Raw genomic sequence first — 24,062 nt, 5'->3', positions numbered from 1 at the left:
GCAGAAATGGGAGGTGGGATAAAGGAGTAAAAAAAAAAAATGGTTCTGGTGTTGCTGTACTTCATCTATTTAACAGCCAGGGGCGGACTTAGCACTAGGCAAAGATGGGCAAGCGTCTTGGGCCCCCAGAAGCCAAGGGCCCCCTAAAAATGCAAATTATATATATTTGTAATTATTAATGCTAAATAAAATATGCTGAAATTTAAAATATTGATATTTCAACACTGACACGTGGGCCCTATTCCTATATTTTGCCTAGGGTCCCCAAATCACTAAATCTGCCCCTGTTAACAGCTCGAGATCTAATCTTGTCTAATGCACCTTTAACAGTCTAATATTGTCTCCTATATAGTGTATGATTGGGCGTCTGTTTTTGATTATTTTGTCAAAAGTCCTCAGTAAAGTGTGAGCTACTAAGCTCCACCTGCTCCATATATGGCTCGAATGCGCCTTCACTGACCTCACGTGATCTCATTTTGTCAGTAGCAGGGTTGCCAGGTTTCATAAAAACACCCTTTCCGTCACAAACAGCTCCAGTCCCAGCCGGCACGTGACCGACCTTCAGCGCTGAAATGTGGTTGAAATAATATCAGTTGTTGTTATTTTAACGTTGAAATAACGTTGAAGCAATCTTTTATGCCAAATGGTTGTACAAAGGTTAACAAGAAATCAACACTGAAAATTTAGCAATTATTATGATCATTATTATTATTTTATTAGCATTTTATTCTATTTTGATCATAAGACCTCTTCAAAAATCTAAATTTATATGTTAAAAATATAATAATAATAATAATAATAATAATAATAATAATAATAATAATAATAACAATAATAATGTATATATAATAATTAATAATTATATATTATAATTGAATATTATATATGTAAAGTTCTTATAGATTTAGATATAATATAGATATCTCACATAAAATATAAATAAATATAAAAAATAAATTATATAACATTTTCAAGCCCATAAACAAAAAATATCAAATATATAATAATGGTGCTCCTCCACACGTAATATATATATATATATATATATATATATATATATATATATATATATATATATATATATATAATAAATAATAATAATAATAATAATAATAATAAACATAATTAACACTAACATCATGACAAAACAATAATACATCATTATTAGCAAGTAACAACATGCAGAACTCCCACAGCTCTGATGCGAGGTGTGTGTGTGTGTGTGTGTGTGTGTATGTGTGTGTGCGTGTGTGTGTGTGTATATGTGTGTGTGTGTATATATGTGTGTGTGTGTGTGTGTGTGTGTGCGTGCATGCGTGTGTATGTGTGTGTGTCTCTCTCTCTCTCTCTCTCTCTCTCTCTCTCTCTCTCTCTCTCTCTCTCTCTCTCTCTCTCTCTCTCTCTGGCTGTTATTCCTCTCATGGCCACTAGGTGTCCTCGTTACTGCTCCGCAGTTCCTCTGCGCCTCCAGCTGCATTGGCTTCAGCAGTGAAAGCGCGCTGAAATGAGAAGCTCGACTAAAGCGACAATCCTCAGCGAGGCAGAAACGGAGTAAGCCGCTCTTGGAGCACAGTGCGGAATCTGGCGTCGTCGCGTACAGTACACGCAGCACGTGAGTGTGGAGAGCGCTGTGATTTAGAAGCCATGCGCGAGACTCGGGGCCATTACTGACCGGAAACTGGCGCATGCACCGGACCTGATCATCCTGAGGATCGCCGATCAATTCATTTGGAAGCGGGGCTTGAAGAGCATGATCCAGGCTTCAGAAAGGCCGTAGACAAGGTATGTGTGCTGGTTTTCATTCTGTGTATACACACACACACACACACACACACACACACACGGAACCAGTGTGTTTGGCTCGCGCCTGGAAAGCAGCAGTGTTTAGAGGCATGGTGCGCAGAATGGTGTGATGTTATTTACATTTCCCACACAGCTCGTGCAGCGACACTGAGCCTCTCCATATCCACACCACTTCTGAGTGTGCAGTGGAAATAAGCTTTGCTGTAACCTTTGAGATGTTGATCGATATACAATTGAGCAGTTTCAGCTTAGCAATCTCACAGTAAGCTAAATTATACTCAGCTCTCCAAGTTTTGTGAAATCAGATGGTAAAATCTTGCAGATTTCCTCATCAGCTCTGTTTGAATAGAATTCTGTTTGTGTGGCATTGCATGGTTGCTAGGTCCACCAGGAATGTAAACAAAGTGTGAAGTGGGAAAGAGCTGAAATAGCAGGTTAGAAGAGTGATTTATAATTTCTCCCAAGTGCACTGCATGATTGTAGAGTCCATCAGTGCAGAGGCAACCTGTTCACTTCATCTGCCTCAGATCTGCTCTGTGAGGAAAGTGAGTGAGGGGGAAGGGAAAGCAGGATCTCAGAGAGCATCAGGCTTGTGTTGGGTATATAACAGATTCACACACTCTCAGTCAGTCTCTGCTTTGTGTAGGACTGAGGTTTGTTTGGTTTTTTCAGGAGAAGAAACATGTATCATCTTATCTGCTGTACTGGAACTCGCTGAACGGGTTACAGAAATGCTGACACATGACACAAACCGCTCTCCAACTCGCTACACATGACACAACGCTTTCCAACTCGCTACACATGACACAAAACGCTCTCCAACTCACTACACGTGACACAAAACACTCTCCAGCTCACTACACATGACACAAAATGCTCTCCAACTCACTGCATGTGACACAAAACACTCTCCAACTTGCTACACATGACACAAAATGCTCTCCAACTTTGACGAAAACAGCAGAAAACACAGTCCAGTTCACCACACATGGTACAAAACACACTCCAGCTTGTCACACATGACACAAAACACACTCCAAGTCGCTACACATGACACAAAACACTCTCCAACTCACTACACATGACACAAAACGCACTCCAAGTTGCTACACATGCCACAAAACGCACTCCAGTTCACTACACACGACACAAAACACACTCCAAGTTGCTACACATGCCACAAAACGCACTCCAGTTCACTACACACGACACAAAACACTCTCCAACTCACTACATATGACACAAAACACTCTCCAACTCACTACACATGACACAAAACACTGTCCAACTTCAACAAATAGAGCAGAAAACACACTCTAGTTCACCACACATGATACAAAACACACTGCAGCTCACTACACATGACAGAAAATCTCTCCAACTTCGACAAACACAACAGAAAACACAGTCCAGTTCACCACACATGTTACAAAACACACCCTAGCCTGTCACACACGACAGAAAACACACTCCGGCCTGTCACACATGACAGAAAACACACTCCAGCTCACGGCACATGACACAAAACACACTGCAGCTCACTACATGTTACAAAACACACGCCAGCCTGTTACACATAACAGAAAACACACTCCAGCTCACTACACATAGCAGAAAACACTCTAACTCACCACACATACATAGCACAAAACACACTCCAGCTCACCTCATATGACACAAAACGCACTCCAGCTCACCTCACACGACCCAAAACGCACTCCAGCTCACCTCATATGACACAAAACGCACTCCAGCTCACCTCATATGACACAAAACGCACTCCAGCTCACCTCACACGACACAAAACACACTCCAGCTCACCTCACATGACACAAACACACTCCAGCTCACCTCACACGACACAAAACACACTCCAGCTCACCTCACATGACACAAAACATACTCCAGCTCACCTCATATGACACAAAACACACTCCAGCTCACCTCACACGACACAAAACACACTCCAGCTCACCTCATATGACACAAAACACACTCCAGCTCACCTCATATGACACAAAACGCACTCCAGCTCACCTCATATGACACAAAACGCACTCCAGCTCACCTCACACGACACAAAACGCACTCCAGCTCACCTCACATGACACAAAACATACTCCAGCTCACCTCATATGACACAAAACACACTCCAGCTCACCTCATATGACACAAAACATACTCCAGCTCACCTCACACGACACAAAACACACTCCAGCTCACCTCACATGACACAAAACACACTCCAGCTCACCTCACACGACACAAAACACACTCCAGCTCACCTCACATGACACAAAACACACTGCAGCTCACCTCACATGACACAAAACACACTCCAGCTCACCTCACACGACACAAAACACACTGCAGGTCACTACATGTTACAAAACACACGCCAGCCTGTCACACATAGCACAAAACACACTCCAGCTCACCTCATATGACACAAAACGCACTCCAGCTCACCTCACACGACACAAAACACACTGCAGGTCACCTCACATGACACAAAACACACTCCAGCTCACCTCACATGACACAAAACACACTCCAGGTCACCTCACATGACACAAAACACACTCCAGCTCACCTCACATGACACAAAACACACTCCAGGTCACCTCACATGACACAAAACACACTGCAGGTCACCTCATATGACACAAAACACACTGCAGGTCACCTCACATGACACAAAACACACTCCAGCTCACCTCACATGACACAAAACACACTGCAGCTCACCTCACATGACACAAAACACACTCCAGCTCACCTCACACGACACAAAACACACTGCAGGTCACTACATGTTACAAAACACACGCCAGCCTGTCACACATAGCACAAAACACACTCCAGCTCACCTCATATGACACAAAACGCACTCCAGCTCACCTCACACGACACAAAACACACTGCAGGTCACCTCACATGACACAAAACACACTCCAGCTCACCTCACATGACACAAAACACACTCCAGGTCACCTCATATGACACAAAACACACTGCAGGTCACCTCATATGACACAAAACACACTGCAGGTTCACCTCACATGACACAAAACACACTCCAGCTCACCTCACATGACACAAAACACACTGCAGCTCACCTCACATGACACAAAACACACTCCAGCTCACCTCACACGACACAAAACACACTCCAGCTCACCTCACATGACACAAAACACACTCCAGCTCACCTCACACGACACAAAACACACTGCAGCTCACCTCACATGACACAAAACACACTACAGGTCACCTCACATGACACAAAACACACTCCAGCTCACCTCACACGACACAAAACACACTCCAGCTCACCTCACACGACACAAAACACACTCCAGCTCACCTCACACGACACAAAACGCACTCCAGCTCACCTCACACGACACAAAACACACTGCAGCTCACCTCACATGACACAAAACACACTACAGGTCACCTCACATGACACAAAACGCACTCCAGCTCAGTACACGTGAGAGAATACACACTCCAGCTCACTATATGTGACACAAAACACCCTATCTTACATAATCCCTTATCACAATCATAACTGATCTGGTGCCAATCTCAGCATTCAGTTTCAGAATTGTACTCTTCCTCCAGCTGATTGCGGCCTGAGTATTAGGTGGTTTCCACAGCTGTTTTTTTTCCTTTTGAATTTCTTTTGTTTTTAAGTTATGAATGGCATCTTGTTCTGTGTTCACCTGACACACTTTTCGTTTGCATGTTACTAATTCAGAGAATGTGACTGAAAGCTACAGCTCCACGGTTTTTTCAAAGGGAAATCTTTCAGCTGATAGCACCAGGTAGTTACCAGGTAAGATCAGGTTTTGCTACGGAGCCAGTGTTTTTGTAATGGTTGTGCCAATTTGATGTTGAATGGTGGTATCATTATCCTATTTCATGTTGTAGACATGTGATTTTGAGTTACACATTTTTTTTTTTTCCTCATGAACAAAGGATACAAATTGTCTTAAAGCACAACTTCTGTGACATCAGCACTGTGTACATTATCTCTCATATTAGTATTTTATCAAACACTTTATCTTTTAGTATTTCTACCAGTACCTCAATATTTGGATGTACCACTTTAGTTCCTGTGGGTTTTGTGATTCTTATGTCTAGCACTGAGCATCTCCTACAATTTCCTTTTGCTGCCAAGCTAAGGGAAGTTCAAGATGGCATATATATCACTATATGCTTGCCTATTGGCTTGCAGTAGTGGGTGTCTTTCCCTGCTCGGGTTGTGATGGAAGCTGTGTGTAAGAGGGCGCTGGTTTATTTGTTGGTGAGTGGGTGTTATTTGGGGGGGGGGGAGAGGGGGGATGGTGTGTGGGGGTGCATGGCCGGAGATGACAGCGGCCTCTTTGTCTCTCGTTTCTCTGAGGCGTGTGAACGTGTCTGTGCCGGCCCTGGCTCACGTGTTGTCCCCCTCTCTGTGTCCTTTGTTTGGCCAATCTGGGAGCCGCCCCTAATTGAATGGGATTATATCTCGGCGGGGGATTGATTCCAGGGTCCCAGGGCTGGGACAATGCAGACTCCGCCCTTGTTCCCACCCCTCCTCTCGCTCCTGCTTCCCTGCGGCCAAAAGGCCTTGGTGCTCAGAATGGGGAGATGATGGGAGAATCACACTCCTGGGAAAAGGAGGCCAGCCACAGAGATGCTGTTTGGAAGTTGATGCCGCGTGCACATAGCGCTATGGATCCATCTGTTGATGTCTGGGCTGTCTGTTTACAAACATGTCTGGATTGTGAATCTCCTTTCAGTCCTTTGAGTCTGATGATCTCTGTAATCTGATCTGCCTATCGTATCTCTCTGGTAGTCCACTGTCCTACCTGTGACTGAGATTATACCAGTTCCTGACTGAGTCGGGTCTGACTTTCATATACTGTGGAGGCCTTGTATCTGTGCATCTTTGTATGCACACATATGTTCAGCTGTGCACAAATGGGCAAAACAGGTGCTAAATAGAGTGGTTAACAATAAGCCAAAAGAGATCTGATCTCAGAGGAGTCAGTGTAGCCCTCTGTTCATAGGCCTAGCAGTTCTTTAACTCTTTATTCAGACCCCTCTTAAAGTGGCGTTAGTCCCAGAAGCACATGTGCTCATAAATTTTGGGGGCACACTTAAAAGATGTCAAAGTATGGAGCTCTTGAGGAATGTGTGTCACGTGTCTGTTTCATTTTCTTTTTCTCCACTCCTCTCCTGCAATCTGTCCCTGTTGTTTGGAGGGCTGTGGGTAGAAGTGTGTGAGAATTTCCTGCGCATTGTTATGAACAGAGGGAAAAACCCACTGCCAGTCTTGCTGTCAGTGCAGGTCAAAGCCGGGGTCAACGGGAAGAGGAATTCCCATGTATATGTACATATGGCAATAAATTACTCCATCTCGTTCTATTCACGTAGAGCTACATTAGAAGCTGGAGGTTGAGAGGTTAAATATGGCATCAAGACAAATCCTTCATATTCCAAGGACTCTGCTAATCCGACTTACCAAGTTACAGCTCAGAATGACAATTAAAATCTTGTCATTTTGAATAGGTTTAACTTTATGGGTGTGCAGGAATTATCTTGTACTCTTTAGAGAAGGGGCAGTGATGTGGAGAATGCTCCTCAGAAAAGTCCAGATGTTGCTGCCTTTACCTGAATTTTAATCCAACAAGTACTGTTGATTTGTATATTTTGTCATTTCCCTGCATCTGGTCCACTACCTGATCTAACCAATTAGCTAATGCACGTGCCCTTCCTGAGTTGGTGCAGGTGAAATAGAGAACAGGCCAGGAGGAATCCAGGACAAAAAAACAATAGGAACCAGTTGTTGTTCTTCTTTCGGCTGCTCTAATTAGGGGTCGCCACAACAGATTATTGGTTCGCATGATTTGATTTTACACATTTTTACGCAGGATGCCCTTCCTTACGCAACCCTCCCCAATTTTATCCGGGCTTGGGCCTGGCACTGGGAGTGCATTGTCATGTGCAACCCCAATGGCTGGAGTCGGTTCCCTGGCTATGAATTGAACCTGGACCACTAGTCCTCCAGGGACCGAACCAATAGGAACCAATAATGCAAATAAATATAAAGATGCTGGTAAATCTGCAGGTCTGCATGTCGGCTATTAGAAGGTGGGTGGACATGCTTAATAAAGCAGTGTTCATGTATTGTAAAGTTCAGTTTGTCCCATATAAGGCCTTGTAGGTCATTTATTTGAATATTGAAATTTGTTCTTCAGAGTTAGTTTGAATCTTGTGCTTCACAGCAGGTGTCTGTGATTTTTAGAAGTCTAAAACGAAGACTTCATGTACCCTTTGTAATATGTGATGTTCTTCTAGATCACATATTTCAGATTGTCAGTAAAATATCTTCTGAGTTGTGGTGACTGCCCCAGGCTCTGTAAACAGGGCAAAAGACAATAATTTGTACTACTGACCTTCAGCTACAAAAGGCTGGTTTATAATTCTGCATTGAAGCATATTTGGGTATTTGCGTCACAGTGCAGAGAAGGGGATTATGGGCAAGCGTTGTGTGCAGAGGAACACTGATGGACTGAGGTGCAGTCTTTCAGTGTCCTAACATCATGTTGTGTATATCTACAATGCTGTGCCTACCAGCCTTCAGCTGATCACTGATTGGTTGAGGAGTGGGGAGGTGTGTCTGGCGGCGTAGCTGGAAACATTGTGACGAGACGTTGTGATCTACTTTTTCAGATTAGGACATGATTAAGTTTAATGTAAGCGGCATTTTTTGACAAATAAAATCAAACAATACAATTTGATATCATACGCTGCTTATGTGTGTATATATCCACTATATGGCCAAATATTTGTGGACACCTGACCATCACACCCATATGTAATTCTTCCCCAAATTGTAGCTACAAATTTGGAAGCAAACAATTGTATAGAATTTCTTTGTATGCTGTAGCATTACAATTTCCCTTCACTGGAACTAAGAATCTCAAACAAATTTGTTTGAAAATGTGCTGTGTAAGGCTGTAAAATGTAAGGTGTCTCTGTTATTCTTTTTCATCAGTCAGCTACTGACTGATTTCATTAATAGGGAAGTTAGTTTGATTGCTCTGTTCATTAAATTGCAAAATAGTCTTAGAAAAAAATATATCATGATAGGATTGTGGATCGTGATCCAGCCTGAAAACAGCGTGGTATAATATTTTTGCCAGCTCACCAATAAGGCAGAAAATTAAGCCTGTTAAGGCATAAAGGATTAAATATAAAGAATAAAAATGTCCCTCCCTTTTCCAATACCAAATTATTTGACCTATGTTATGGTCTTTTTGTGTGTTTTTTGAGAAGCGGTTGGGGTGGAACTTTTGCTGAGACCTGGCAACCCTGCACATCAGCTCTCCTGGCCATAGAGCTAATGTTTAACTGGCCATAATTAATTTTGTTACTTTCCGATGCACAGCTTTTGTTTTATTATATACTGTTAAGAGTCTAAATGGATCACACAGACACTGTTATGATTAAGTTTCAATTATTGTACTTTCATAACGTTGAAGGTTTTAATCGATTGAAAACAGAAACCTAAGGCACATATTTGGGAAATCCTTATTTTTGCTGTATCGAACATGTGTTATATCAAGACATCATCTTATCAAATTGTATGGAATTAGAATTTTGTGCATCGTTACACCCCTACTAATAGTGCAGTATCTTTGAGCTGTGATTTAGAGCAAAGAAGTAAGTAGTATTGATTCAGTCTTTCTTCTACACTCATTTTGTGTGTAACATAAGACTTATTCGGTTTACATGGTTCCTGGTGGACACATTCAAATTCACATGTGAGGGCAGACGCGTGTTGTATACATCATGTTGTACCAGCTAGTTTTAGCCAGACCATGTGTTTTGGGAACATGGCCTCTAAAATCTCTGAGACTTTCTCAGTATTTCAGTAAAAACTGATTTGGGGAGTGTGACATTTCAGCTACGTCATGAAATATACACCACAGCTTTGGACCACGTCCAACATTACAGGGTGATCTGGAACCCCAGAACCTCCATGTTAAGCTTGTGGGCCTGCTGTCTAACTTAGCTAGTGTTACTGATGAACAGAGTCACCATTATTATGATATATTTCGAATGGTGTGGCATTTACAAATTGCTTGTTCATGTATATTCATAGATCCTATAAATATACACCAATCAGCCATAACATTAAAACCACCTACCTAATATTGTGTAGGTCCCCCTACAGAATATTAGCTGTGCCGCCAAAACAGCTCTAATCCATCGAGACGTGGACTCCACAAGACCTCTGAAGGTGTGATGTGGTATCTGGCACCAGCACCTTAGCAACAGATCCTTTAAGTCCTGTGAGTTGTGAGGTGGGGCCTCCATGGGTCGGATTTCCAGCAAATTCCACAGATGCTCGATCAGATTGAGATCTGGGGAATTTGGAGGCCAAGTCTTTGTCATGTTCCTCAAACCATTCCTGAACAATTTTTGCAGTGCAGCAGGGCACATTATCTTTCTGAAAGAGGCCACTGCCGTTAGGGAATACCGTTGCAATGAAGGGATGTATTTGGTGTGCAACAATGTTTAGGTAGGTGGTTTCCCAGCAGAACATTGCCCAGAGCATCACACTGCCTCTGCCAGCTTGCCTTCTTCCCATAGTGCATCCTGGTGCCATCTCTTCCCCAGGTAAGCAATGCACATGGTTGTCCTTCCTTGGAGCATTTTGGTAGGTACTAACCACTGCATACCAGGAACATCCCACAAGACCTGCTGTTTTTGGAGATGCTCAGACCCAGTCATCTAGCCATCACAATTTGGCCCTGGTCAGAGTCACTCAGATCCTTACTCTTGCCCATTTTTCCTGCTTCCAAAACATCAACTTCGAGAACAGACTGTTCACTTCCTGCCTCATATATCCCACCCCTTGATAGGTGCCATTGTAAGGAGATAATCAATGTTATTCAGTTCACCTGTCAGTAGTTTTAATGTTATGGCTGATCAGTGTAAGGGTAAATGTACAGAGATGATCTTATGCCATTTTATTAACTTGGCCATTATTAACATATAAAACAATTTATTGTTCTACATATATTATGTGTTAGACAGTTCCGTATGTTGATTCTGGGCTATAGATGGACAATCAACATTTCATCCATTTCATTCAACCAAGCTGCATTCTTACACATTTAGAAAGAACCCAATGACCTCCTAGAGTCTGACTGTTCTGTAGTTCTGCTGGGGCCAGGATGATGACTAACTGCTTTGCTGCCTGCAGAGCACTGATAGCCATGTTCAGCCTACGAGAGGCAGGAGACAGCAGTCTGACTTTTGCTGAGCAAGCAAAGATAATTGGAGCCAGATGACTGTCCTTCTAAAACAAAACCCATCTGGGGTTCTCTTTAGATAAATGCAGCAACTGTAATTGAAAGCACCGCCGCTGTCATCTTTGATCCAAATGGAGCATAAATTTCAAGGTGTTTTGTGTTGATATGTAATTAGTTGTGTGTGTAGTTTGTTGATCATGCAGCTAATAGCCTCTTGTTTAATGAGGTATATGTGTTGTATTGGGGAGCACTTTCTGTTATGGACAAGCTATGTACGGCCAGGCTAAGTTATGTGTTGTAGGCAAAGGGATGTGAATAGTCAACTGTTTAATATCCTTTTTGCTCTCTTATCTCTCAACAGGGCTCAATGGTTCTGCTGTGGATTTTGTAGAGACCTTTTCTCCCTCCAAATCCCCTTATTTTTTTTTTATCCACCCACTGTAGTGGCATTTTTCCCTACAGGATCATGTCTGCAGCACAGACACAGAATGACAATGAGCAGCGCTGGAGCTGCCTGGAGTCTCTGGGTCTAAGTCCCAGAGAGCTGGTTCTGGCTGAGGCTTTGCAGATGGAGTATGATGCGCTCTCTCGCCTTAAACAGGACAAGGATCCCACTGGAAGGGGAGAGTCTGAGCGTGGGAAGACGATGCCATCCAGGAATACACAATCTAGACGTATACCCAGCCCACCTGGGACAAACTTGCGCCAAGGGCTATCAGGGTCTGATCCGATTCTCAACATCATCCAGCCTGGAGTCTCTAGCCCATCAAGACTGAATGTGGATCCTCATGGTTACAGCAAGGAGCCCCTCTATATCCTGGAAAATCCTGGGAAGAGTGATTATGAGAGGATGACTGAAGGGCTTTCAAAGGGGTTGCCACCTCCGGATGAGCCTCCTCCAGCGATTCCACCAAGGAATCCAATACCTCAACCAGACTCGTTTCACCTCTGCAGGGGTTCAGCTCCCAGAGATGTGAACCTGTTCAGCCCTGAGGTGGACCAACCCAAGCTTCCCTCTGGAGAAACCATGAACTATGACAACCTGAACGACTCCCTTATGAGAATCAGTGGTGGTAGGCAGTCACCTAGGCAACAAAAAGTTAATGGCGACCAACCTGGGAAGCCTGTGGCTCGCAGCAAGACGCTACCCCCTCAGGTGCCACCTCGCACCTACTTGCCTGGGCAAAAGGGTGTCAGAAACAACCGCAGGGTGTCAGCTGATCCGGTATGTACTATAAAGAAGTAATGTTTCTGCCAAGAGTGTCAGGTTTGGTACATGATTCAATAATCGTATAACGGATTATAAATTATATTTACTGGGTGCACCATTTTGATGGTTAAAAAAAGAGTTAATTGTAAGTAATGTCATCTTAATAATTATAAACACTAGACTTGTAACTCTGTAGACTTAATATTTAAAAAAAAAAAAAAACAATTATTTATGTAGCATGTGTTTTTTTTTGTTTTTTTTTTTTTTTTTAATAATTTTTTTTTTAATTGTAAATAGTGGTGTAAGAAATTGGACTGAGTTTTACCTTCATGTCTTGCAGGTGTCCCTTCATTCCAGGCTCAATGGTTTTGGCTATGAGCTCTTCCAGGTCTCTGAGGAGCGTGATGAGGAGGTGGCTGCCTTCTGTCATATGCTCGACGTGTGAGTTCTTCTTCACTTTCTTCTTCAGAAACATAAGGTTTTATCAGAAATCTATACCACTTGCAAGAAAATAAAAGAAAAAAGAATATCAACATTGGAAATGACATACTACTATGTCAAATTATAATAATCTATGGTTATGTAACGTTTTTACATAATCAGGAGTTCAGTAACGTGCAAATTTGGATGTAGCCACAGGCAATGGCTGATTCTCATAGTAACTAGAAAAGCATGTTTTTTAGCAAACGTATCTTCCTAAAGAGTATAAACCACAGGTGACACACTACTTAGTACATTTGGGTTTGGAGATAGCCCATGACTGAAAATGCTTTTCATTTTTCCATGATGAATATTTACTTAAAAGTAAATAAATAAAACAAGGTTGCATATTTAATTGTTGAATGATTAATAGGTCATGAAGACTACCGGTATGTTAATATCAAATAAACTTTTTTTTTTTTTTATATTTGCTAATTAAATTTACTTTTAATAAAACAGAAACCTGCAGGAGAAACCTTCAACAGAAACCTTCAATTTAGATATAAAACTAAAAACATCTTTAGGCCAATAAGGCTGAATGCAACAAAAACCTGTCAAATCAAATAAGTCTTTCAGAGCAAAATAAAACAAAATAAACTAGTAAATTTTAAGTTGAGCTTGAAGGCAGTGAGTTCTTTGCTTGGAACAACAAGCTTGACTACCACTTGAAACTGCCTTTTTCATGAGAATGCAGATGGCGTGACGGTATTGTAAATTTAAAAAGCACAGTGAAGACTAAACTGAAACTAGATATAGCACATCTGCAGATATAAAAATACACAGTATCATGTCAGACATACTGTACAGGCTAGCATAAATGGAAGCGATGTGATGCAACGCAAGATAATCAGGAGTCAGTTATATTATTATCGAACAAGCCTAATTCAGATTATTCAGTACAATGTTTTGAAATCATTTATAATTTCTTTTCAGTTTTTTTTTTACCAGTTTCAGTCGACATTAAGATCTAAAGAGATCTTTTGATGCAGCACAGTGGGCATCCTCCTTTAATGATAGTGTTAGCGTTATCCAGTACGATGTGCTCTGAGTGCAGTGTTGATGTGTGTAGGTTGCGCTCGGCTTACCCGTGCACAGATCGATCCAAGAACGCAGGGTTTGTGTGGAGCCCATGTGTGGCGCAGGAGGAGCTGCAGCAGGGACTCGGGGTCAGCATAAAGGTCACCGTCATTGGTGAGCACATCCGAGAGCCACTCATCTTCACCTGTGATGGTAAGCCAGCGTGTACTGACATTCAGCATGTTTATATGCGCAAAATAATGTGATAGTTGACAGAGTAATGTTTGGCAAGTTTTTGATCAGTGCATTTACAAAAACTTAAAGTATTGTCAGTCAATAATTGAATTTCTTTCTACAGAAATGTGTTGGGCTGTAGCTTTGCTATAATTACTGAATCTATCAGTGTAATTATGTATTATAATTATATATATCACATGATAGAGTGTGCTGTTATAGGAAAATAATCAACGACTGGGTGGTCTGATGTGGCCCGATGCAAACTGGAGGGCCATTAACACCCCAACATTGATTATTTTTCCTGTAACCGCAGCTCTGACAGTAGTTCCAGCTGCAAGACATATCACACGTTTATATTAATGTACTGGTTCCAATACATTATCATTTCTATAGTAACAGCTTCCACAGCAACTTGTATGTTGGACGCTCCACATAAATGGATTATGGTGAAGTTTTCTGTGAGTTTTTTTTTTTTTTTTTTTTTTTTTTTATAAAGCGTTTCTGTAAGGAGTCTCCAGTGTCAGCGCTTTAACAGTTGGAGGTAAAGCTGTTCCTTTGTGTTTTCAGGCATAGGGAAGTCTTCAGAAACTAACTTGTCAGGGAAAAAAAAAGTTTCATAAAAATGTGCTGTGGTATATGAGGAATAAAACGCTTTGGGACATAATCAGTGTTGGGGTTGGGTGGATCCAGGAACACTGTGGGATAAGTTGTATAATATCGAATATATTTCCAAGATTCATTAAGTTATGAATTTCTTGGTTGGTTGGAAGCAAAATTGCTTCCAAGTCGGTACTGGCTACTAGTAAGCCAGCTCTCAAAGTAAATATTTATTTTAAAGTAGATAAATTACAGATACTACTGTCTCTTTTTTAGGTCCAGAGCAGCTTTTTCTGTATCCACTATAGTTCATGTTCATGCGAAAAGATATCAGATTACCAGTTTATATGTTCTTTCAAACCTACGTGGCCATAAAATCCAGTTATGGCTTTAATTTGATTTATGATATTGTAATATGGTGTTTCTTGAATAATGCAATAAATGTCACTATGAGATAATTAGTGTGCATGTTAGTGTGCTCATTCAAGCAGATTTGGTAAACTGGGTCAGGTGCTGGCTTGGGGAACCCATGCACTGTCATCGTTGCTGTTCTCTACCCCTGGCTTGATATTTTCCTGAGAACTTGAGTCTGGTGTATTAGATCCCCAGTCTGCAGCTCAGGAAACAACTGTGATGTGCCAGTTTAATAGGCCTTCATGATTTATAAAACTTGTCAAACTGGGTCTTTGTTTTTATGTACATAGCTTGGAGAACTGCGCACCATTTTTTTTCTCTACAGCCAGGACTAGAGAATCTCATCTGATAGACTGCAAGGGTTTCACTTCTGAATCCTCTTAATGGAGTTACAGTGAAAGGAAAGTGTGCCAACCATCTGTTTTGTGTTTTCAATTAAAATAGACAGCTTTTCATTCAACCAGCTGAAATGAGCGCACACACAAATACGTATTTTTATCTCTTGTTTTTATTCCTTTGTTTTCATCTCATCATGTGACTTTTTTTTTTGCTATGCTGACCCATGGCTTTGTAACGAATACGGAGTGTTCTGCATTTCTGGATGTGTTTTCTAGAGCTGGGCAGACGTGATATATCCATTAGTGATAGGTTAAAGTGTTGTGGGTCACGTGCAATTTCCAACTGATTCTGTGGAAATGATAAAACCTGCTCGTCTCTGGAAATGATATGTATTTTATAAATTGGACCGATAATACACAATTTTGGCTTGAGACCTTCTTACTTGAAAGTCTCATACAAACAAAGGCATATTTACAGAAAGACAGAGTACACTAGTCAGATCAACAAGCTTAAATCATGTTGTTATTTAGCAGTTATATTTTGATGATTAGATTATGGCATATTTTGGAAAAGACGTGTCTCTCTGTGAACTCGATGATCCATCCTCCTCCTCCCCCTTCCTGTCAGTGGAGTGTATTTGCTCAGTACACTTCATGAGTCATGCCTGTGTTTACAAGTGCAAGGTGAGTAAGCAGGAGCAAACCAAGGAACCTGTACATTCTCTTTTAGTTTGCTTGTCTCAGCTTGTATGTGCATGTAACAGGTTTGGCCTTGGAGTTCCATGACGCAGTTATTGTATTAGCATCCCATTAGGCGTAATAAATTGGTGGCCTTTGCTTGATTGTGTAAGAATCAATGTTCGGAAAAAGGCACTTGTAGGTCTATTATTTAAAGAAAATGGTAGGATGTGGGAAAGAGCAAAATGGAGATTAAAAAAAGATCGAAACCTTTTTTTCTATCTATTTTTATTAAAAAAATATGGATGGTCCATTCTGTTTTTATTTTCAATGGGAGAACATGCTCAAATTTTTCATCCCAGAGTTTTTCCCTGTGAGATATTCCCTGGCTTGTTCCAGTTTGCTGGCTAGGAGTTCTGTGTAAACGAAGCAGATGGTTAAGTGTGTGTGGACAGGAAGAGCTGTGCATGTGTCACCAATTGGAAACTATTATCGATTAAAACTGAGTGTGTATTGCAGGCTGGCGTAATACACTCACCGTCCACTTTAATAAGAACACCTGTATATGTGTCGTGTGGCAGCAGCACAATGCATGAAATCATGCAGATGTTCAATGCATAAAATCATAACCATAATGCATAAAATCTTGCAGAGGATTTTTTTTGTTGTTTTTCGCACCATTCTGTGTAAACTCTAGAGAGTTTTGGGTGTGAAGATCCCAGGAGATCAGCAGTTTCTGAAATACTCAAACCAGCCCATCTGGTACCAACAACCATGTCATGGGTAATCATATTTTTCCCCCATTCTGATGTTTGATGTGAGTATTAACTGAGGTAAATACTTGAAGAGAAAACACTTGACCTGTATATGCATGATTTTATACATCGTGCTGCTGCCACATTGAATGATTGGATAACTGCAGGTATCAATGTACAGGTGTTCCTATTAAAGTGGACAGTGAGTGTATCTCTACTCTCTAATCCCCAGTCAGGTTTTGCCAGGCATGATCACCATTTCTTTTTTTCCTGTCTGTTAATATGAAGTTGTTAGAAATCAGAATAATTGGAGGTTTTGCAAATACTGGACAGATACCATTAATATAATCTGAATTATCCAGCTGTCTTAGAACCTCTATTGAAAAATACTCTGTCTGTTTCTCAGGTTCATCCACCATTGACCTGCTGATATACCAGACCTTGTGCTACGCCCATGACGACCTGGACCTAGTCGATATGGACGACTACCTGATGAAAGTGTGTGGCCAGGCCGAGTATCTCAACAAGTAAGAGCTACACATGACTGAGGCAGTGCATCATTTCAGGAACTTGCCACTGCTCAGTTCTCAGTTTTAAAAAGTGAAAGTATTTGTTAGGGCCGTACAGTATATTTGTTGTTGATAATTATTACAACAATGGCCTTGGAATATTGCAGAAGCATGCAATATAAATGACCACATACTGTTTTGACTGATCTCAGACGTTCCTGGTAGATTCTCTGATAAAACATGGTATTGTTGTGCTATTAAAGAAAAAAAGTGGAAAAAAGAAAGACCATGACTGATACTTCACCTCTGTGACTGAAAATGATACGCCACCTCCATATAATTTCCTGCCACTTACTTTCGTTCCCCAAGCTGGACTTTCCACAACAACCATCTATTTGTTACCTTCCTATTATTCACTGACTCCTACCTAAGACTTCAGTGGGCTTCCTGGCTGTTTAGTGCAAAGTAGAAGCTGCTCAGAACTTTAGCTTGAGTTCTCAAGGTCCTTCCCCCAGTTACAGTTTCACAATTACTCTCTACACCGGAGGTATTCAACTAAAATTTGTAAAGGTCCAGTTACATAAAATTCCTTGCTTACAAAGGTCAGAAGAAGCAACTACCCTGATTGAATGATGACAACAATCACCTTTTAATGTCTAACCATTAGTGATTAGGTTATGGCTATAAATAAGACCATTCGAAGTGGTTATGTTTTGGTTCATAGTGGCACTTCACATTACCACTTTTGACTAATGCCACAGACGAGACTTATCTTTGAATTTGTTGTGGGAGAATAAATGTATAAATGTATAAATAAATGTATAGGTAAATAAAATAAAGAATCTTATAAAATCGGCTAAAACTCTCCCCTGTATCCCTGTAGCTAGTCTCTGGTCCATGAGCTTCCTTCAGCTAAATAATTTATGTAAATGCACATAATTGGCTGCAACAAGCCACAACAGGGGATCTGCAGAAGGTGCAATGGTTGAGAGTTGTTGAAGTCTTATAGTTTTCAGCTCTGGTAAAAGTAATTTTTAAGTACTCTGTTTGGCCTGCTGAAATCCTTCGCTGAGTTTGCATCCAGACGGCCAGTTGCCCACCCCTGCTCTATACCATTGCCTGTTTAAAATGTGAGCCAGTTTTTTTTTTAAATACAGTGCAGGTCATTTCCCCAATCCCCATGTGTGGTAATATAGTGCACCCCTAGCACATAGTGAGCAATACAAATGGACAAGAGGCCAGCTCAGAGTTTGGCACCAGCCCATGCAGAGGCCTCCTGTAATGCCTTTCCATTGCCATCATGGCATCCAGGCCTCTCTGCTTTCCCCCCTTCCCTGTGGCTATAATGCCCACCTCACACTGGGCACACTGGCCTGGGCATCCAGCCAAGATCTCACTCAATTAAAAAAAAAACACACAAAAAAAATGTGTATTGGGTTAGTCATGAAAAGTAGTTCCCAGACAATGTAACAAGTGGTGTGTTATATAGGCAGTTTCTTTCCTTGAGAGTGTTAGCTGCCAGCACTGTGACCGGAAGAAGGGGCGATTCCAAAAGAAAAGCGCCTGCTTAGTGGTTTGTGGTACAAATAGTCTTGTCATTCAACTAAGGGCCCCTCAGGAAAAAAAAAACAACTTGCTGTGCTTATTCCTGTGGCTGCATAAAACCACAGTGGTTTTCCTCCAAAATGCGACAACCTCTAACCAGCCATGTAATACTTAATGTGTTCTTATTTGCTCTCATTTGCTGGTGTGTAGACCAGTGTGGTTGAGAGCAGTGCCTGACTGAAATGCATTACACAGCCTCACTGCAACGTAAATCAACCTGTCATATCGCAAGTGGGGTACAATAGCAAGTAGTATGTGTGATTATGTGTAAGAGTTGGATGTTTTTGCTAAGGGTGCAGCTGGCCGGAAATGTGTCTCGTCTTGATAACCTTGAGCTTGTGCAAAGTGGGAGGGACTTCCTGTGTGTAGCACTGTTATTATTCCATCAGCGTTAATGACAGAATCAACAGTAGCCTGCTTTTTTTATTGAGGTTAAACAATAAATTGTGGTGTTAACTGCTGGAAGTAACCCGCACTGGAATGCAGGAAAAAAAAAACATCAGCTATTGTAAATGGATGTTATAGTTTGGTGGCTGTGGGTAGGGGAAATAGGTTGTGGTTTTCAAACCAGCTCAGATAAAATCATATTTCAGCTTCTCTAATTTGAATGGCAAATCAAGTTCTTGTCAAAGCCAAACATAGTAGTTTTCAATGCAAGTGAATATATGTCTATATTAGGATGACAATATGGTAAAAATACAGTAATAGTTGGGTTCAGTTTTCCCTGCAAGTGTTTCGTATGGATTTAAGGTGTCACAAGGGACACACAAAGCTTCAAAGAGCTCTTTTGGTTCTCCTTCTCTGTTTCTCTCTCTCTCTCTCTCTCTCTCTCTCTGTCTCTGTCTCTCTCTCTCTCTCTCAGCTCTCAGACCTTGGCTGGACTTGAATATATCCAGCAGTGTCTGAAATTTGACTGGGACGTCCAGCTTTTCCTCACCAGGAGAAGCTCTGTTAACATGGAGTTAGCTCGCAATGTGAGTACCACAACAGCACATTTTCTTGAGCCCTGCATTTGCATGAGAGCCATCACAGTATTGAAAATGTGGAGAAGGGAGGGGATTGAGAGATCTCTGTATGGGGGGGTGTTTCAGCATGCATGCCAGCCATCAATCTAGCTAGATAGACAGGGGGAAACTCAATATCTTACTCTGTACTAATTACAACTTTACGAACAAGTTACTGAAACAAAAATACCTTTCACAGCTGTGTAAGTACAGATAAGTACAGTATCAGTACAGTAAGTACAGATTTGTGATAGATGAAGATACTAACTTTTCTTCCTTTTTTTTTTTTTTTTTTTTTTTTTTTTTTTGCGCTAATTACACAATTGCGTTGTAGTTGAGTCAACCTGAAAGTAGAAATCGGAATGCCGTCATTTTCAACCTTTGTGTGTAGACCTTTCAACCTTTGTGTGTCACAAAGGGAGAAAACAACATGGACCTTTGTAAACAGTGTATAGACTGCATAGTCAGTGTAATAGATTTAACAAGCTGATATGTCTGTGTTACTGCCCTAAAGCAAATACTTGCATATACCGTATAACTTTATAACATTTGAAAGTAAAGAAGTGCTACTTTGTTTGCTGTTGATGCTGTGAGCGGCCATGTTAACTTGACGTCACATTGAGGAGACCGAGTTTCCCAGTAGGAATTCTGAGTAGAGTTTTAGTTTTAGCGCTCGAGGGTGAAATTGCAGCTTATAGTTCCCCACCTACAACCAGTAAAAGCCACCGAAAACACCCGCTCAACATGCAGTTCCAACTCGTCACACTCAGGGTAGTCTTCTCAACTACCAGTTCCTTCCCCACTGGTGGAGCGATGTCAACTCTACATAGCCACGTAACAGTGAACTGTGAACAGAGCAAAGTACCTCTTCTCTACTTTTCAATTAGTTTATAACAGTATTGACTTTATATCTATTAATATACAGACCCAGCACTTGGATAAACCTATAAAATTGACCATACTAATCGCTGTTTTGAGAAGGTAATCATCAATGTTCAGAGTTATCATTAATGTTAGCTGGTTAGCTTGTTGCTAATGCTACTCCGCTGTTGTTGCTGCACTGCAATTTCAGTTCAAAATATTGCATGGATGTTTGAAGTTTGCTATAGTAGAACAATAGCCACTCAGGCCTTTGACTGTAAGAGTGCTGTTAAAGTAGCTGTTTTTGAGCTTTACGTGCTCTGACAGCGCAAACAAAGACATGCTTTCGTGGAGGCGTCTATACTTTTTGTTCCACTTCACACGTCGAATGTGCCGTGGAGGGAAATAACGTTATCACAATTTGCAAATTACCACTTACAAGGCACCACGAACACAGCATTACTCTCTCACCTTCTTGTTTTCTTCATGTTGTAATAGATATTGTGTTGTTACAGAAACCAAAGACAACACAATATAAAAGTAAAATACAGTAAAAGCCACAACAAGGTTGTAAACTCAAACACAGGAAATTAATAAGTAAGTGGTATGTCAGATAGAGGTCAGTAATATTGCTTTACTACATTTATTCTGAGACAATTATCATGTATAATAATAAGAAATTATAGTGTTAACCCAAGTGTGTGCTGGCTGAAATGATCAGATGTATAATGATGATAGGTAAAGTGCAAATGTGTAAATGCACCAGAATACAGAAAACAATATATGGTAAAAATGTATAACTATATGTATAAAACTATATAAGCTAACTATATAGCTTGCTCACTTACCACGATGTGTTTTATGGTAGATTTTATGTATCAGGGTACATAGACTGCCTAAACCTTCGACATGGTGTTTTGTGATTAGATATAAGAAGGCAACTGTGTTATACTTGACAAATGTTACATCTATGTGTGTGTGTGTGTGTGTGTGTGTGTGTGTGTGTGTCATATGTATACATATATATGTGTATACACACACACACATTATTTATGTCTGTATGTGTGTGTGTGTGTGTGTGTGTGTGTGTGTATATATATATATATATATATATATATATAAAATATAGTGTGTGTGTATAGAGTGTATATATATGTATATATTTTATATATATATATCTGTGTATAACCACAGATTTTGGAAGAAATTCTGAAAGTCATTTAATAGGAGATATTTTATTTTATTTTTTTCTTCCTGTTACTGCAGGAAGAGGACGATGAGACGCCATCCTCCCTGAACCACAGCATCTTGCTGCAGGAAAGGCCCATCAAGCAGACTGTGACAAGGTGAGGAAGAAGAATCAATAATTAAAAAAATAAATAAATAAAAAGATACTTGTGGCGCAACAGAAAATCATTCACCCTATGTTCGAGAGATCGCGAGTTTGAATCCCAGTGATGCCAGTGCCATCTGTGGCCGTGAGCCAGCAAGGCAAAATTGGCCATGCTCTCTCTGGGTGGGAGGGCCTACTCTCTCTCTCACCTGTCAATCACAGTGACGCTAGCCAATTGTGGGCATCTGTGAGCGCATGTATGAGGAAGAGGGTAGATACTGCTTTCCTCTGAGAGTGTCATCCAAGCTGGCTAGCGGGTGGGAATTGGCCGATGATCAAATTTGGGAGAAAATGCAGGGGGGATATAGGGGTATAAATGTCATCATTGTACCTGATATTTGACTTTGGTGGTTTTTCACAGGGAGGCACTAACTTTGCTTCTGGACACCTTTCATAATGAGGCAGAATCCTTCGTATTATCAGAGGTAGGATAAGTTTGGATTCCTAACAAAACTCACTGCTGGTATCAAATGAAGCAAATCCTGACTTTCTGTTTATAGGGTTTTTGTGCAAGTAGAGCTGTTATAATACCCGTAGATCTCAAATCTGCTCAAATCTGATTTTTAATTAATTAAATTAAATTAAAATTTAATTAATTTCCTAGAACAGCATCTCTGACATAGTGCTGTTTGCACAACAAAACAAATTTATATTACTGCACTCTTTCTTATACATTATTAGTCTATGTTCAATCATTTTATAACATTTCTGTAGTAACAGTTAATTCACAGGGACTTGTATGGTATGATCTACATAAACGGATGAAAAAAAACAATTGTGTGTAATTGTTCATATGGTGACATTTTCTGTGAGGAGAGGTTTATTTAGCATTTTTGGAAGGAGTCTCCAGTGTCAGTGCTTTCAGAGGTAAAGCTGCTCTTTTAAGTTTTCTTTACACTTCATGGTGAAGTGTTTTGCAGTTTCTGTGTAACATAAGATGCATTTTTTTGTATTATTAACCTCCAGAGAGGGGGAAAAAAGAGGCTGGTGAGGAAGTGTAGATATGCTATAATGTACAGTAAGTGATAATAGGAATTTCGCAGATATTTTACAACATTAAAATGTAAATATGAACAGAAAAAAGCGTTAGTGTTGGCAAATTGATGTGGTAGAAGAGGAATAAAAACCTTTGTGACATGCTGTTATTGGAAAATAAGCAGTGTTAAGTCGACCTTCTATTTCTTATTATAGTAGGTCCTGCATTTGTTTTTGTTTTTTTTTAAAAGGAGGGAGTTATTGCCAAAAAAGTGGCAACCAACAGTATTTAAATCCGAATATATAATGAAGGATTTGTATTTTAGGGGCCAGTGGTGTGTATGTAGTGCATATTGCATTTATATACATGATGAGTATCAACAGTTATTATATAAAAATATGAAACTTCAACTTATACTTCTCTATCTCTCTCTCTTTCTCTCTCTCTGCACTGTCTCCAGGTTGACCTGCAGTTGCACGTGGAACGCTTGGTGCAGTCAGTCAAGGCTCTGTGCAGCTCGCTTGCTGCTGTGGAAACACCTGACATCACCTCAGCCCTGAATCAGCTTCCTGCTTGCCCATGCAGACTGCAGCCCAGAGTGCAGAAGGTGAACACACATACACACAGACACAGAGATATATATATATATATATAGCTGCTGAAAAGCCAACATGGATGAGCTACTGGAAAACATTGATGTATTGGTCTGCTGAGCTGCACGCTGCACTAGCACCATATTTCTGTTGGAGGCTCTGTTATAAACAGCCATGCTGGTGTCAGCACAGTGTATGAACAAACTGTACCTACGAACGTCTCCTCTCAAACTGTTAACCTTTAAAGCCAAAACACTAATGCTGCAGAAATTTCC

At 40.8% G+C, this 24,062-nt stretch overlaps 1 protein-coding gene across 1 annotated transcript in view; it reads left to right on the top strand.

Moving 5' to 3' along the window:
- The first annotated feature begins 1,458 nt into the window (after positions 1 to 1,458).
- The window catches only part of pik3c2b (phosphatidylinositol-4-phosphate 3-kinase, catalytic subunit type 2 beta), a 64,552-nt gene continuing 41,948 nt past the window's right edge, over positions 1,459 to 24,062 (top strand). The window contains exons 1-9 of the mRNA XM_026935382.3: positions 1,459 to 1,782; positions 11,482 to 12,345; positions 12,671 to 12,771; positions 13,880 to 14,040; positions 17,253 to 17,373; positions 19,823 to 19,934; positions 22,092 to 22,171; positions 22,580 to 22,643; positions 23,655 to 23,801. Coding sequence (XP_026791183.3) covers positions 11,587 to 12,345; positions 12,671 to 12,771; positions 13,880 to 14,040; positions 17,253 to 17,373; positions 19,823 to 19,934; positions 22,092 to 22,171; positions 22,580 to 22,643; positions 23,655 to 23,801 — 1,545 coding nt within the window. The 5' untranslated portion in view covers positions 1,459 to 1,782; positions 11,482 to 11,586. The remainder of the gene's footprint in view (positions 1,783 to 11,481; positions 12,346 to 12,670; positions 12,772 to 13,879; positions 14,041 to 17,252; positions 17,374 to 19,822; positions 19,935 to 22,091; positions 22,172 to 22,579; positions 22,644 to 23,654; positions 23,802 to 24,062) is intronic.

Source organism: Pangasianodon hypophthalmus, chromosome 20 (genome assembly GCF_027358585.1).
Source record: "Pangasianodon hypophthalmus isolate fPanHyp1 chromosome 20, fPanHyp1.pri, whole genome shotgun sequence".
Taxonomy (NCBI): Eukaryota; Metazoa; Chordata; class Actinopteri; order Siluriformes; family Pangasiidae; genus Pangasianodon; species Pangasianodon hypophthalmus.
Note: the sequence above shows the minus strand (reverse complement) of the source record. Positions and strands in the feature narration are given on the sequence as shown.